Raw genomic sequence first — 17,590 nt, forward strand, 5'->3', positions numbered from 1 at the left:
ATCAAGGTTTTGATTGGGTCAGCATAAGAAATTAAATAGGAATTTTGGGAAAGCTGTAGCTAAAACACGAAGGCATGCAGACGACACAGAGCTTATGACCAAACACCCCATAAAAAAAAAAGAAAAAAAATCCAGACTTCCCTGGTATAAAGGTGGATTTTCCAGATGGCAGGGGCGAGGCAGCTAGGTGGTGCAGTGGATAAAGCACTGGCCCTGAATTCAGGAGGACCTGAGTTCAAATCTGACCTCAGACACTTGACACTTATTAGCTGTGTGACCCTGGGCAAGTCACTTAACTCTCATTGTCCCACCAAAAAAACAAAATCAAAGGAGTTAGATAATTTTACAAAACAAAACAGCTAGGTGGCGCAGTGGATAAAGCACTGGCCTTGGATTCAGAGTTCAAATCCAGCCTCAGACACTTGACACTAGCTGTGTGACCCTGGGCAAGTCACTTAACCCTCATTGCTCCACAAAACAAAACAAAAAAAACCCCAGATGGCAGGGGTGCCACACTGTACCCTTAACCCCACAATGTGTGATAACTAATGGTGTTCAAGATGCCACACTGTAATTGGATCATACATTTGGGTCTCTAAAACAGACTCTAACTCAGTCTTGTAAGTTTTCTAAATTTCTAAATTCGATGAGAGCTCACAAATTAATTTATGAACAAATTTAAACATGTTTAAACATGTTGACTCTTATGACCTAAGCTACACTCCAGGTAGTTTTTAAGAATTGTGAGCTTCTTCAGACTCCTAGTCCTCTTTCCATTTAAAGGACTCCATTATCTGAGCCCTGCTTCTCTGTTCATCACTAAACCCTTCTTTTCACTACCCTACAAACATAAAACGGTCATTCCTACTGTCACACAACTCCAATTTCTCCTGTCTGGCAGTGACTATTGGTCTTATTCATCTAAACATCAGATCCTATGCCTTTTTTAATGTATCAAGAATTTACTGAGCATCTCTCCTTGGAGTCCTTCATCCGACACTGACATCTGCCTTCTCTCAACTCGTATCACACTCAAGAGTTGAGTCCTATTACATGCTGGGCACTGAAGACACAAAAGCAAAAGTGAACAGTCTGTGGGGAGACATATGAATGAATGTAAGCCTTAGAAGCAAGTCTTAAAGTCTTCGAGGGGCGATGCTGAGGAGGCACTAGGGACAGGCAGGGCAAAGACAGGGGCACGAGAGAGTGTCACATGAGGAACAGTAAGGAGTCTGGTGGACTTAATGATATAGGAATAGGAGGAATAAATTACATCATAGTGTGAAAGGTGGAATAGAAGTAATGCCAACAACAAATGGTTGTAGGTTTAAGTTTAGTTACTAAGGAAGGGATAAGAATCACAAGCTATGAATCACAGGATTACAAATGGAAAATACCAAATCATGTCCAATACTTAATTCAATAATTCAAAAGTACTTGTCTTAATGTATTTAAGAAATGCTATTAAGGCTTAAATCTCTTCCCCCTTGCACTCCCTAATCTAGACACTCTGATTTTCTCCAAGTACATGACCCCACAGTTTAGGATGACATACGTACTCATAGTTTTTCACCAGCTGATATAAGCAAAGAAGGATTCCGAGCCAGCAAGCACTGTTATCAGACTGGAGATAAAAACCAATCTTGTCCACAACTGCAGTCCAACGGCTCGGGTAATCATGTTTGATTATGTGATGAATACACGTAGTAAGCTGTACCCTGAAAGTCAAATAAGACACACAAACAGGGGGAAAATGCTATGAAGAATGCATTATACAATTATTATACATTTTATCAATCTGATTTATATGTAATTTCAAATCATGATTTAGTCTTGAGGGATACAGACCTTGTAGGGAACTGAAAGAGTCACCCAAAGCTCCATTTCCTTTTATGGGTCAGTGGATAGAGCCAGGGCCAAAGATATCAACAATCTGGGACATCAAGGACTAGCTGACTTAAGTCACTTCTACTCTTGGAATCTCCTCACCCATAAAACTGTCCTATTTCATAATGTTGTTGTGATATGTGCAAGCACATGCGAGACCCTGAAATGGCTACCATCCCTCCCCTTCAAAGCTAGTACACTGAGGGGCAGAGATATGTAGAATATGATTAAATTGAAAGGAAAAGTAGGGAGCAGCATTAGGGTCCTCAAATGGAATGCACAAGGAAAAGTTAATCATTATAAAAATGTTAGGTGGTTTTATTATCTAACACGTGATATTAGGTCTCCTGGTTGTGTCTGAGGATCATACCACGATAGTACAGACTTGCTGTGTACTTTTACAATCAGGAAATTGCCACTAAACAATTAACTGACATCATGAGAATTTTTTTGGCTTGACACCCCCCCCCCAGCCATTTTACAAGGTTTTGCAGTTTTTTCTTTCCAATGGAGGCAGTGAAGAGAAACAGATATTTGTTAACTTCCTTAATAATTCCTTAGTATGATTCTCATTGCCTCCACCACCTCCCAACTCTAACTGCTTAACAGTATAGATTTTTTAAAAATCCAAGAACATACACAATATAAATCACACAGAATTTCTTAATAAGAATGATTTAACAGATAAAGCTGAATAGTAAAAGAACTTTCATTAAACTATACGTAATGGGGCAGCTAGGTGGCACAGAAGATAGAGCACTGGCCCTGGAGTCAGGAGGATCTGAGTTCAAATGCGGCCTCAGACACTTAACACTTACTAGCTGTGTGACCCTGGGCAAGTCACTTAACCCCAATTGTCTCACTTAAAAAAAACAACAATAACTATACAAACTATTACTGCACTGGTTTCCAGTGTCTATGCTACTTAAATGTCAAAATATGTGGTGTTTTTAAAGACCAAGACAAGACAGAACAAATGATATTACTGAACCAATAAATAACATTTTTTAAATACCTGATAAGTTCAGGGGAGTGAATAATGGCTTCTACAATGTTTTCACGGATACAATGTCGATCTTCCTCTGGAATTGTATATGGAGGTAACTCCCCTGGTGTGGTGTCCCTATCAGGCCAATACTGAGTTATCATATTTTTCAAATAGATAACGCCTGAAAGATATTAGGATAGTTGGAGAAAAGAATCATTATACGCCATGAAGAGCCCCCTTACATACTGTTGCTGTATCAATGAAGACAACCTCTCTGATTCTTTTAAGAACATAATTGGCCTCAGTATCATTATTTCAGAAGTAGACTAAGTACAATTCAGATACTGGCTTTTTGCTATACTGATGGTATAGCCTAAATAAAATGCTATGAATGCATAATTCTTTTAAGGAGACCAAGATTTCAAGGTATTAGATTAGAAAAAAAGAATTATTTCTCCTTGCCTAAGGCAAATGGCAATTTGCAAGACTGCTCTAAATTATAGGTAATGTTAAAGAAGATATTCTTCAATGCTTTAACACAGTACCAAATAACAAAATCACATAGCTTTGATAATCATGATTATTTAACTCAAAACATTAAGAAAGTATTTTATACCATAATGTCTTATAGCCCTAAGTGCAAGCTTCATTAATGTATCACTTAGAATACCAACAGATTCAAGGGTTACTTTTCACTATTCAGTAGATTACAGACCATGCCTTCTTGTCAGCAGTCAGAATGCTGAAATTGCCTGTCTGCTAGTTACCAAACTTAACTAAAAATGATGACACAGCAGACCATATAGATTTATTGTTGCTTTTTAGACATGCCAAAGACCTTAATTACAAATGCAAATGCAACTTATCAGAAATGAATCAGATACTGATTACTGAAAAGTATCAGTGCAATGGTTTGTAATTTATTAATGTGTTTATGCAGGGGCCTAACCTATGGATTCAAAAGCCAACCATTTTCTAGCTCTTCTAATGATAATACAACTGAGCTAAGTTATTGCCACTTTTCCTTCTATTTGCCATTTAAATACCATGCACATTTTAATAAACAATCACAAAGAACACACAAGATGTTCTTCACCAAAAACTAATTTTCTGACAAAGTAGACTCAATTTTGCTGCAAATCTCAAGTCTGAAATTTAGTGACATCTTCTAACAGGCAGGGAAATCCCTAACTTTCATCATAAATTGTGACCTGTTACACTCCACTGCTTAGGATTTGAAATGACCCTTATCAGTCATACAAAAGAATAAATAACGTGACAAAGTCCACAAGCAGCACCAAAAATCAGCTGAGAATGCTAAGCTTCAATCTTTTATGTTGCAGAATGTGAACCGAGTTCATACTTTTCCTACTCTAAACTGTTCTTATTGAGAATAAAAACTGGCAAAACAGCAAACTCAATAAAGTTCGTTCCACAAGTGAGTTTTTCAATAATAAGTAAGTAGTCCTTAAACTTTGGATCTTCAAATTAATCACCCATCACAAGATGCAATCAAGAACAAAAACAGATGAAGGAAAAGAATGCTTTGACACATATTTCTAACTTTATTAATAATATTGCAAGCTCACATTTACTGAGGAGAAATGGTTTCATTTTCTGGAATTATAGCACTGCCATTAGGCATAAACTGAGGCATTTAAGTTGAAGTGATGTTCTTCCCACTGGGGCCCTGGTAACACAGGCATTCATGACCCAGGATATTGGACTGTAGCCCAATAGGCAGAAAACCCCCTAAATGACATACCATTGGGTAAGTCAGTTCAATTGTGAACACTGAAAATAACATTTGCACATTCAAAGGAAAAAGGTCTCTACAAACTTGCCTGCCTGTCTCACTGGTAAATCCAGCTGCTCCGACATGGTGATTTGAAGCAGAGTTGAAACAAAGTTCACAGACTTGTGGGCCTACAAAACAAAGGAGATGATGACATTTAAAGTTTCTACAAGTGAGTTAAGACTTAAGCATACTTATAATGGTTAATTCAATGAAATACATTTTAAGGAACATCAATTAAGTACTTCTTAGCCTTTAAAAATCTGCACCCCCACGCCCCACATTTCCAGACCATTTGCCTGTATAGAAAGGATCGAATACACAGGTAACTAATTGTGTAACTAATAAACATGCTTAACACTTTTTTAGTGGCGAAAAACTGGAAACAAAGTAAATGCCCGTTAGTTAAGGAAGAACTAAACTATACTGTGAAACATGAGCGTGTCAGAACAACGGGATGCCTAGGAAGACATAAATTGATACAGAGCTAAGTAAACAGAAAGGAAAAGTATGTGACTAAATCAATATAAATATAAAGAACAAAAACCTAACACTGATGTGAAATTACACTAAGCTGGGCCCCAAGAGGTAAAAAGGCCCCTCCTTTCAGAGGTGATAAGAATGAAGTGAAATACAATCAAGTGGACTTGATCAATATGTTGGTTATTTTTTGTTTGTTTGTTTTGTTTTGTTTTTTGCAGGGCAATGAGGGTTAAGTGACTTGCCCAGGGTCACACAGCTAGTTAAGTGTCAAGTGTCTGAGGCTGGATTTGAACTCAGGTCCTCCTGAATCCAAGGGCAGTGCTTTATCCACTGTGCCATCTAGCTGCCCCGTTTATTTTTTTTTAACTACCTTTTCTTCATCCTTTGTCATAGGGATGGTTCTCTAGGAAGGAAAAGGGATTTGGAAATGAAAGTAATATAAAATACTACCAATAATAGCTAAAACTTAAATAGCTCTTACTATTTGCCAGTCACTGTGCTAAGTGCATTTACAAACGTTTTATGATGAGGGGAATAGTTTTGGGAAACCTGGGAAGACTTATATGAACTGATATAAGTAAACCGAATCAAGAGAATATTGTAAACATTAACAGCAAGATTGTAGAATGATCAACTATGAAAGACAGTTACTCTGACCAAGACAATGTTCCAAGATAATTCCAAATGACTCATGATGAAAAAAAACTATCTGTTTCCAGAGAACTAATGAACTGAGTGCAAAATTGAAGCATAATTTCCCCTTTTTTTGGCAACATGGCTAACACAGAAATGCTTTGTATGATCTCACACATGTGATTGATATCATACTGTTAGCCTTCTCTGAGGAGAGAGAAACTGGAGAGAATTTAACTCAAAAAAATTTATGTTAAAAATGATTAAAAACCCTTTGAGACCATTATTAGGAAATCTAAGCAATTGTATGAAGTCACTTGTTCAGGATCACAAAGCAAGGTAACAGCTGAAGCGAGCTTTAACTCAGATCTCCAAGACCAGCACTTTATCCACTACATCACCTATCTGCACCAAAAAATATACCAAGGACTCTTGGTATGAATTATGGTGCTGACTCCTGGACTTTTGTTGGTGGTAGTAAGGATAGGGATTGTGATCTCACGACTCCAGGTGAGTACACTTCTACCAAAGTCAGTCAGTAGTACACTCTCTGCAACTGTAAGCTTGACTTTTTCTCAGGGAAAACCAGTCAGATTTGGTCCATTCTCTATCCAACCACCAGGATGCCCCTTGTGTTTTGCTGGTAATTCTGTGCAATCTCCAAATACATGGAGGAACTCATAATGGAATAATCACCATAAATATGGACTGAAAGAGTTTGCAGCCCAAATATCAACAGGATCTTTACTGAACAGTGTGTCAGAGGGCTTTATGTACCTAAGTACGGTCCTTTTAGTTAATGAAATAGGTAAGGCAGTAGAGCACTGAGTTTCACCCCCAGTTCTTCCAAGGTTCCTCACCTTGAAACATGACCCTGGGGCAGCTAGGTAGTGCAGTGGATAGAGCACCAGCCCTGGATTCAGGAGTTCAAATCTAGCCTTAGAAACGTGACACTATCCGTATGACCCTGGGGAGGGGAGGGGAGGGGAGGGGAGGAGAGGAGAGGAGAGGAGAGGAGAGGAGAGGAGAGGAGAGGAGAGGAGAGGAGAGGAGAGGGAAACATGACCCCTGCCATATCAGGACTTTCCCTCCTGGTGAGATTCAGAGCCACCATGGGAGCCCAGGTGAGTCAGCTCACTCCCCTGTCTCAACTCTGCTTCTGTCTTTCCAGACAAAGGTCCCCATGAAGGTATGCTCCCACTCCACACTCCCCACCCTCTGCTTTTTGCCCTCATTAGAGTATAAGCCCCTTGAGGGGGGCAGCTAGGTGGCGAAGTGGATAGAGCACTGGCCCTGAATTCAGGAGGACCTAAGTTCAAATCCAGCCTCAGACACTTGACACTTACTAGCTGTGTGACCCTGGGCAAGTCACTTAACCCTCATTGCCCCACCAAAAAAAAGAAAAAGAAAAAAAGTCCCTTGAGGGAAGGAGTCTTCTTTCTTTTTTCTTATATTCTTTTATCCTCTCCCCACTTGAGTATGGTACCAGGCATACAGTAAATACTTCATCAATAAATAAAGCATTTATTAAGCATTTATTACATGCAAAGCACATATACAAATAGAAAACTAAGACAGTCCTTACTCTCAAGGACCTCACATTCTAATGGAGGAGACAACACATATAGGAAAGTTAACAGCTACAAGTCAGAAGGGATAAAGTTTCATGGTCCTTAGGGTATATCTGCAAAACAGATGGGAATGTCTCACAGATACAATTTATCAGTCTGACACCGAACCATTTGCCAATGGGTTAGAAGCACTGCCCTTCCAAATGTTCTTGAGTTTAGGGTCCAGCTCTGTCTTTTATCATCTTTTTTCCCCCCCAAATTTAACTGGTGCATGTTGCCTCCTGAATATCCCTTGGATTACCTTGGACTTACCCTATGTGTGGCAGCTGGTGGGGATGACTGTAAAGGCTGAGCAGGAAGCATAAATGCTTATTGCCTCCCCTTGCCTTCAGTCTCCTCATCTATAAAATTACGATTATCTCATTAGATGCAGAGAAGGCTTTTGACAAAATACAACACTCATTCCTATTAAAAACACTAGAGAGCATCAAAATAGGTGGAGCTTTCCTTAAAATAATAAGCAGTATCTACCTAAAACCATCAGCAAACATCATATAATGGCAATAAGTTACAGGCATTCCCAATAAGATCATGGGTGAAACAGGGATGTCCATTATCACCTCTATAATATTATACTAGAAATGTTAACTATAGCTAAAGGAATTAGAATAGGCAAGGAGGAAACAAAACTTTCACTCTTCACAGATGATATGATGGTATACTTAGAGAATCCTAAAGAATCAACTAAAAAACTGCTTGAAACAATTAACAACTTTAACAAAGTTGGAAGATATAAAATAAATGCACATAAAGAGGTAGAGAAATCCCATTTAAAGTGACGGTAGACAGTATCAAATACTTGGGTGTCTACCTGCCAAGACAAACCCAGGAACTCTATGAACACAATTACCAAACACTTTTCAAACAAAATCAGATCTATGTAATTGGAAAAATATCAATTGTTCATGGATAGGCCAAACTAATATATTAAAAATGACAATTCTACCTTAATTAATTTACTTATTCACTGCCATACCAATCAGACTACCTAAAAATTATTTTATAGAGTTAGAAAAAATAACAAAATTCATCTGGAAAAACAAAAAGTCAAGAATATCAAGGGAACTAATGAAAAAAATGCACAGGAAGGTGGTACCAAATCTGAAGCTATACTATGAAGCGGCAGTCATTAAAACTATTTGGTGCTGGCTAAGAAATAGAATGGTATAGATCAATGGAATAGGTAAGGCACAGGAGACATATTTGATAAATCCAAAGACTCCAGCTTCTGGGATAGGAACTCAGTATTTGACAAAAACTGCTGGGAAAACTGGAAGATAATATGGCAGAAATTAGGCATGGACCAACTAAGATGTTATACAAAAAGAAGGTCAAAATGGGTTCAAGATTTGGACATAAAGGGTGATACCATAGATAAATTAGGAAAGGAAGGAATGGTTTGCCTCTCAGATCTATGGAGAGGAAAACAATTTATGTCCAAACAAGAGATAGAGAATATTATGAAATGCAAGATGGAAGGCTTTGATTACATTAAATTAAAAACTTTTTATACAAACAGAAGCAATGCAGTCAAAATTAGAAGGCAGAAAACTGGGAAACAATTTTTACAGCCAGCATTTCTGATAAAGGCCTCATTTCTAAAATATATCGGGAACTAAATCAAATTTATAAGAAACCAAGTCATGGGGCAGCTAGGTGGCACAGTGGATAGAGCACCTGAGTTCAAATGTGGCTTCAGGCACTTAACACTTACTAGCTGTGTGACCCTGGGCAAGTCACTTAACTCCAACTGCCTCACTTAAAAAAAAAAAGAAAGAAAGAAAGAAAAAAGAAACCAAGTCATTCCCCAATTGAGAAATGGTCAAAGGATAGGAACAGGCAGTTTTCTGATGAAGAAATCAAAACTATCTATTGCCATATGAAGAAGTGCTCTAAATCACTACTGATCAGAGTTGTTTTAATTTGCATTTCTCTAATCAGTAGCAAATTAAAACAACTCTGAGGTACCACCTCACACCTACCAGATTGGACATGACAAAAAAGGAAAATAATAAATGGGGGGGGGGGCAGCTAGGTGGCGCAGTGGATAAAGCACCGGCCCTGGATTCAGGAGGACCTGAGTTCAAATCCGACCTCAGACACTTTACACTCACTAGCTGTGTGACCCTGGCAAGTCACTTAACCCTCATTGCCCTGCAAAAAAACAAAAACAAAACAAAAAATGTTGGAGAAGCTGTGAAAAATTAGAACACTAATGCATTGTTGATGGAGCTGTGACAATTATGCCCAAAGGACTATAAAACTATACATACCCTCTGACCCAGCAATACCACTATAAGGTCTTGTCCTCAAAGAGATCATAAAAAGGGGCAAAGGACCCACATGTATAAAAATATAGCTACTCTTTTTGTGGTAGCAAGAAATTGGAAATTGAGGGGCTGCCCATCAATTGGGGAATGGCTGAACAAGTAGTGATATATGAATGTAATGGAATACTACTGTGTTGTGAGAAACAACATGCAGGAGGATTTCAGAGAAATCTAGAAGGACTTACATGGGATGTTGATTGAGATGAGCAGAACTAGAACATTGTACGCAGTATCAACAACACTGTGTGTTGATCAACTGTGATAGACCTGATCCTTCTCAGCAAGACAATGGTCCAAGATAGTTCCAAAGGACCCATGATGGAAAATGCTCTCCAAATCCAGGAAAAAAAAAAAGAACTATGGAATCTAGGTGCAAATTGAACTATACTATTTCTATTGGTTTTTTTGGTTGTTTTTCTTTTTTGAGGTTTTTCCTTTTTGTTCTGATTCTTCTTTCACAGCATGACTAATGCAGAAATATGTTTAATGTGATTGTACATATATAACCTACATCAGATTGCTTGCTATCTTGGGGAAGGAGAAAAATTTGGAACTAGAAATCTTATAAGTATTGAGAATCAGAAGTTGCATCACTCAGTCAGATACTGATAAGTAAGAGCTGGACAGTAATGAATCCAAATTATCTGAGTTAGAAAAGTTGTTTTTTTCTCTTTAGGCAGAAAGGATTATTTTAAATACACCAAGATGAGAAAATATACTTGATCAATTAAGGGTAGGGTTAGGGTTGATCAGGAAGAATAAATATGATTAAATGATAAAAATCAAATAGAATTAGAAAAACTCGCGCATGAAAATATTTTACAAAATGCAATATTTGGAGCAGAGGGGTTTTCTTAGGTGTACATACTTTAAAATGGATCTTTTTAACACAAAAAAAAATAGAAAGAAGGCTTCAAATTTAAATGTTCTTGGTAAAGGTGAGGTTCCTAGGCAATCCACATGAAATGGAGAGATTCTTTCCTAAATAATGTTTTGATAAGCAAGAAGAAGGAAGTTCCTGACATTGAAGTAAATAAGAAACTGATATATATTGAGGGGGCAGCTAGGTGGCGAAGTGAATAAAGCACCGGCCTTTTCAGAAGGACCTGAGTTCAGACATTTGACACTTACAAGCTGTGTGACCCTGGGCAAGTCACTTAACCCTCATTGCTCTGCCCTGTCCCCCAAAAAGAGGCACATCATAAATCTGAATTGTCCTAATTGTTGATTCGAATGAGGTCTTGTGCCTAGCTGTATGTAGGATGCCATAAGCTTTAGATAATAAAATTACAAACACCACAGAACTAACGTTACAAGAGTTTCTACATACCTCTAACACCAGCTTACATACAGTTTTAAACAAAAGCATTTTCGTTAGCTGTTCTTTGATTCCTGTGGCTGGAGAGATACTCAAGGGAATTGGTATTTCAGAACAGCCACAGGAGCACCGGCCCTGGAGTCAGGAGTACCTGAGTTCAAATCTGGTCTCAGACACTTAACACTAGCTGTGTGACCCTGGGCAAGTCACTTAACCCCAAATGCCTCACTTAAAAAAAAAAAGAGAAAGAAACTACGAGCAGGAGTTCAGAGAAACCTGGAGGGTCTTGCATGGGATGAAGATGAGTGAGATGAGCAGAACCAGAAGAACATTGTACACAGTATCATCAACATTGTGTGTTGATCTACTGTGACGGACTAGATTCTTCTCACCAATGCAATGGTACAGAAGAGTTTCAAGGGACTCATGATAGAAGAGGGAAAAAACAAACTGTGGAGTATAGATGCTGATTGAACCATACTATTTCTTTTGTTTTTGGTGCTGTTGTTTTTCTATTTTGAGGTTTTTCCTCATTGCTCTGATTTTTCTCTTATAGCATGACTAATGCAAAAATATGTTTAATGTTATTATATATATACATAAAACCTGTATCATATTACCTGCTGTCTAGGGGAGGAGGAGGGAGGGGAGGGAGGGAGAAAAATCTGAAATTGGAAAGCTTGGATAAACAAATGTTGAGAACTATCTTTACATGTAACTGGAAAAAAATAAAACTTTTATCAGAAAAAAACAGAAACCCACTGGCAACCACCAGTCTCCCTTAAGGTTTGAGTCCCGTTTGGGGGATGCTTTTGTGTTAAAGTTGCCATACTGGCATAGCTCTTAGCTGGATGTGTCTGAACTGAATGCTATTTTTAGAAAAGCAGAGACAGGAAATTGTTGGTGTCTCTATAGTCTAGTGATAAATTTCAACCTATACATAAAGGCAGTTGAAGCTCCCATACATCCAAAGGGAACTGCCAATTTAAAACAAAAAACATTTCAAGAAACCTGTATGTTTATGAAAAATGCACATAAATGCAATCTTCAGATTTCTTGATGAAAGAAATGAAAATTGTTAATGACCCATCCCCTAAAGGTTCAGTAATAAGAGCATAATGTAAATAGGCAAACTTTTTAAACTTCCCTTGCTCCTGTTAAAATCTCATTCTATATGATCAATATCAGTATCCCTTTGTGGAAAATCTGAAGTGGAGTAAACACAACCTATCCTAGACATTCTGTCCAATGGGGGTACTGGTCTTGTGTCTTACTATCCAAATCATCAGTCATACCGAGTTAGCCTTAAGGTCACTATTTCATCTATGTATGGGGTACAAAAAAAAATTAAATAGCAAAACCTAGATTAATAAACTCTGCTTTCTTTATTAAGCACATTTTCAGACATGTTCTTTTAGGTAGGCACATTTCATATGGATATGGTCATTGTCCTCAAGAGGGGGAAGTCACTGGGAGCTGGACAGCATGGCAGCACTGAGTGAGGGAGGTCATAATGGCAGAACGCCATAGCAGCTGATCTAAGTCTAGATTCAGTATGTCCTACCAAATATGGCACTGACTTAGATGCCAAATCCCTGCTCCCACTTCAAACTGGCTCCCAAATACAGACCTATAGAGGAAAGCAAAGGTAATACATACTTGAGCAAGGTACTTCACAGAACATAGAATTTGAGAGTTGAGATCTTCCACTTGAACTCTTCATTTTCATTTTACAGACAAGATAAATGCGGTCCAGAATATCCTCTGGGATTTATAAATGGCAGCAACAGTGAGGTGTGGGGGGCAGCTAGGTGGTGCAGTGGATAAAGCACTGGCCCTGGATTCAGGAAGACCTGAGTTCAAATCCAGCCTCATACACTTGACACTACTAGCTGTGTGACCCTGGGCAAGTCACTTAACCCTCACTGCTCCACCAAGAAAACAAAACAAAAACAAACCCAACAAAGTGAGGTGTGAACTTCGGTCTTCAGACCAGCATTGCTTTAAAACAATAAGCCAGCTGCCCTCCCAATTAGCATGGAGTAAGGGGAAAAATCAAGGAAGAAATATGCATCTTGATGAAGTGTACCTTTTAGTTCCAGTCCCCTGCCACATTGGCCCCACAGTTAAATGCAAAGATTTTTGTCTTCCATTTACACAGGTTCTCATCATCATTCAGAACTGCTCTAGCTCTGTGATTACAGCCACCTTAGCCTCCACTTCTCCTATTCAGCAGACTACTTACAATGAAAACACATTCAATTTCTAGAGTCCCTGAGCTTTACCTGACTCACCTAATTCTATGTCAGTCATTCAAGGCTTTAGACCTTTGCCTCCACTAATCCCTGGGTCAGCTGTCATCTATTTTCACCAATTCTGCTCCAAGGTCTCTGAGAACTGCTGCAACATGTCAAAAATTTATACTAAATTTAAATGGCCAGTCACTGTTCTGTTCAAAGAAAAAAAAGTCATTCTGACTTCCTATGTCCCAGTGACTCTGTAAAGGCTGTTCCAAATCATTTCCACAATTAAGGTACCAGATGCTTCTCTATTCACCACTTAAGACACCTTAAACTCTTTTTAAGCACCTCTATATTTCTAACCTCCAAGGCTATGTGCTCAGGAACCGCCCCCCATTTTTGTATTTACTTAGCTTTCTTGTTTGCCTTCCTACAAAGACATTAAGATTTGGGGCAGCTAGGTGGCGCAGTGGATAGAGCACCGGCCCTGGAGTCAGGAGGACCTGAGTTCAAATCCGGCCTCAGACACTTAACACTTAACTAGCTGTGTGACCCTAGGCAAGTCACTTAACCCCAATTGCCTCACCACACACACAAAAAAAAGACATTAAGATTTATCCCACTAAGCTAGTCTAAAGTGACGAAAATGTTGATAGTTTCTGACCCAGAATTCCCAATACTAGGCATTTATTACTAGTAAAAAAAAAAATGACAAAAAGACCCTATCCACTCTTGTTTGTCCTTCATTCTCCCCCTCCCCCCCTTGCGGGGCAATGAGGGTTAAGTGACTTGCCCAGGGTCACACAGCTAGTAGTTTTATCCACTGTGCCACCTAGCTGCCCCATTTGTCCTTCATTCTTAAAGAGGACCATGATGTTGTAAGGTGATGTCAAGACTTGCAGTGAATTAGATTTAAATGAGGGAAGACTGTGCAAAGTCACCATCCTCACACACTCTCTTCTAGAGCCTTTTGGATCCAGTGTCAAGATATATTATCAGGAAGACTGGAGATAGCTCTCAATGTTTAAAGGCAATTGGGGTTAAGTGACTTGCCCAGGATCACACAACTAGTAAGTATCTGAGGTCACATTTGAACTCAGGTCCTCCCAATTTCAGGGCCAGTGTTCTATCCACCCAGCTGACCCTTAAATATTTACTGAAGCACTTTTTGCAAGCAAAGAATTGGAAACAAAGTAGATGCCTCCCAATTGGGGAATGGCTAAACAAGTTGTGGTACACAAATGTAACAAAATATTACAAATGATGACTGGTAAATATAGAGAAGCATGGGAAGACATAAATTGATGCAAAGAAATCAGAACCAGAAAAACAATATACACAATGAATATAGCAAATAAATAGAGATGGAATAAGAACTCTAAACTGAATGCTGGGAAATTATAACCAAACTTGGCCCCAAAGAGATATAAGAAAAATTAAGTTAAACTCCAGGTGTGGTCAATGGTTGAGTGCTAGTTAAGTCCCTTATTTCTTTCCAATATGTTGGTTAATTTTGCTTAACTCCCCCCCAGCCCTATATCTTTTGATATAAAAGATGGCTATGGGGTAGAATTGGGGAGAGGGGAAGTTGGGATACACTGGGAAATGTAGGTCATACTAAAAAACCACACACACAATGATATATCAATAAAAATTCATTTTAAATTGCTAGGTCTACTTCTTTAGACCTACTAAAAATGGAAAATATGCAGTCCCCCAAGGCTCATTCTTAGGTCTTTTGCTGTCTATACTATTCCCCCTATTCTCATAGCTTCAACTAATAGCTAAGGATAATTCCCTAATGACTGTTCTCAAGCTACCATATCTAACATTCAACTTGTCTCTCCAACCCCCAACAAGCTTCCCAACTGAATATCTGTTTCTGTCAATGATATTCTCCCAGGCATAAAACCATGGGATCATTTTTTCCCTCCCTCTCTACCCCTACATCCATCAACAGCAACAAACATATATTATCATCATCATTATTAATATTATTAATATCTAATATGCCACTTGACACTTACTAGCTGTGTGACCCTGGGCAAGTCACTTAACCCCAATTGCCTCACCAAAAAACCCCCCAAAAACCAAAAAACCCAAAGATAATAGGGAGCTAATGAAGTTTAGTGAGTAGAAGAGTTCTGAGTTCCCAGGCACTTAAGGAAAATCACTTTGGCAAACTAACAGAACCTTAAAAACTGTATTATTATTACTTCCAAGCTAGCCTGCGATATAAAAAGACCTCACATCTGAGTCCCCCCCCATTTTATTATTTTTTTTTCTGAAGGAGACCAATTTTATTGAAATGGTTATCTAAATTTTGTTTTAAGTCACAAAAGCAAAAATAAGAATCCCTGTGCTAGAATAACCTCATTTTGGGACAAATTTTACTATATTGGTTAATCAGGGGAATGGATTTGTTTGTTTGTTTGTTTGTTTGAAATAAGATTTAGAGTCCCAAATTTCTCCCCCTCCCTTTTCTTCCCCCCATCACCAGACAGCAACCGATCTGATATAGGTTATATGTACAATCCACAAGTACTTTTTTTTTTTAGTCTGTGTTCAATCAATATCAGTTCTTTCTCTGGAGGTGGATAGTATGTTTCATCATTATTCCTTTGGGGTTGTATTGGATCATTGCACTGCTGAGTAGTTAAGTCATTCACAACTGCTCATAGAGCGATAATGCTGTCACTGTCCATAATGTTCTCCTGGTTCTGCTCACTTCACTATACATCAGTTCATATAAGTCTTTCCAGGTTTTTCTGAAATCATCCTGCTTTTCATTTCTTATAGCACAATAATATTCCATTACAATGATATACCACAGCTTCTTAAGTCATTCCCCAATTGATGGACATTCCCCTCATTTCCAATTCTTAGCCACCACAAAGAGTTGCTATAAATATTTTTTGTAAAATTTCCCCCCTTTTCTCTTTTTCACAATTACTATTGTTAACTGATTCCCTCCATCCTATTCCCTTACCCATGATATTTACTCTATTATCTATCTTCTTTCATCCTATCCCTCCTGAAAAGGGATTTGCTTCTGACTGCCCCCTCCCACAATCTGCCCTCCCTGCTTTTCTCCTCCCCCTCCTATATTCCTGCAGGGTTAAATAGATTACTCCACTCAATTGAGTCTGTTATTCCCTCCTTGAGCCAAATCTGATGAGATTAAGGTCTTTGAACCAATTCTGTTGAGTGTAAGGCTCATTTACCACCCATCTTAAATAGATTGCTCCACCCAATTGGGTATGTATCATAACTGAGTTTTTAAAGAGGTGGGAGACTATGGCTAATGAAGAAAAACTGCATGAGTTTGGAGATGTGATTAGTTTTTGCTGGATTCTTCCTTTTTTTTTTCATTATACAGTTTAAAAAATCTAACATCCAATTTGAAATGTCTAATAGGCAGTGATATAGGAATAAACTGGAGAATGATCTGCATATTGATAACTATAAAAAATTAATTGTTATTTGAGGTTTTTAAGCCTCAGCTTGCACTGGCCTGGGGTTCCACAAACGGCATGGTGCTCCACCCACTGGTTGTAGCCTTTGCCAGGGCTCTGGCACCCCACGTCATCACCACCTGCCGACTCCTACATGGGCATGGCAAAATTATAATGATTGGAAGCCTAGTGAGGGCAGTCATATGACTGTCAGAGCAGTCATCCCATTGGCTGGCACTGTGTGGGGTGTTTCTAGGTTTGGGGAAAGAGAATTGGGCATTCTAGGTGGAAGCTGATTCCTGGGCGGTGGTATTTTTTCAGGTATTATAATTTCCCTTTCCCCACTTTATTTCCTTTCCCTTGATCCTACTGATCCTGTTTGTGTTTTTTTTTAAAGTTCTTTCTTGTTAAAATAAATAAATAAATAAAGTGAAATAAATAAAATAAATGAATCTTGTTCTGTTTTGAGGGAAGCTGCCGGTCTCCTTCCTTGCCCCAATATAATAAGCCACTTAGCTAGCACTCCTCAATTAAAAATTGATCCCCACATAACTAAACCAATGGGAACTGATTAGGTCACTAATCAGTGACTAATTAGAAGACAGCCCAACAAAGGAAACTAAAAAGGCACCAAAAAAAAAAAAAAAAGGCTAACTAAGAGAGACCAAGACAGACCTCAGAGCAGTACTCAGAGAGTACTCAGGAGTTTCATGAATCATGAAATGACATTTCTTAAGCACTTAATGATGGGGTTGGTACTATTAAAGTTTAAACTGGCCAGACACACCAAAGAAGTAAGGGTGATGTAGGAGGTGAAAAAAGGGTTAACA

General features: G+C 38.5%; 1 protein-coding gene across 2 annotated transcripts in view; it reads right to left on the bottom strand.

Moving 5' to 3' along the window:
- Positions 1-17,590, bottom strand: part of IPO7 (importin 7) — a 54,138-nt gene that overhangs the window by 22,084 nt on the left and 14,464 nt on the right. For both annotated transcript variants that reach the window (XM_043970094.1, XM_043970093.1), the window contains exons 2-4: positions 4,720-4,801; positions 2,903-3,056; positions 1,560-1,718 (exon numbers count right to left, since the gene is read on the bottom strand). In XM_043970094.1, coding sequence (XP_043826029.1) covers positions 1,560-1,718; positions 2,903-3,056; positions 4,720-4,801 — 395 coding nt within the window. The remainder of the gene's footprint in view (positions 1-1,559; positions 1,719-2,902; positions 3,057-4,719; positions 4,802-17,590) is intronic.

The sequence above is a fragment of the Dromiciops gliroides genome, chromosome 6, assembly GCF_019393635.1.
Source record: "Dromiciops gliroides isolate mDroGli1 chromosome 6, mDroGli1.pri, whole genome shotgun sequence".
In the NCBI taxonomy this organism is placed as follows: Eukaryota; Metazoa; Chordata; class Mammalia; order Microbiotheria; family Microbiotheriidae; genus Dromiciops; species Dromiciops gliroides.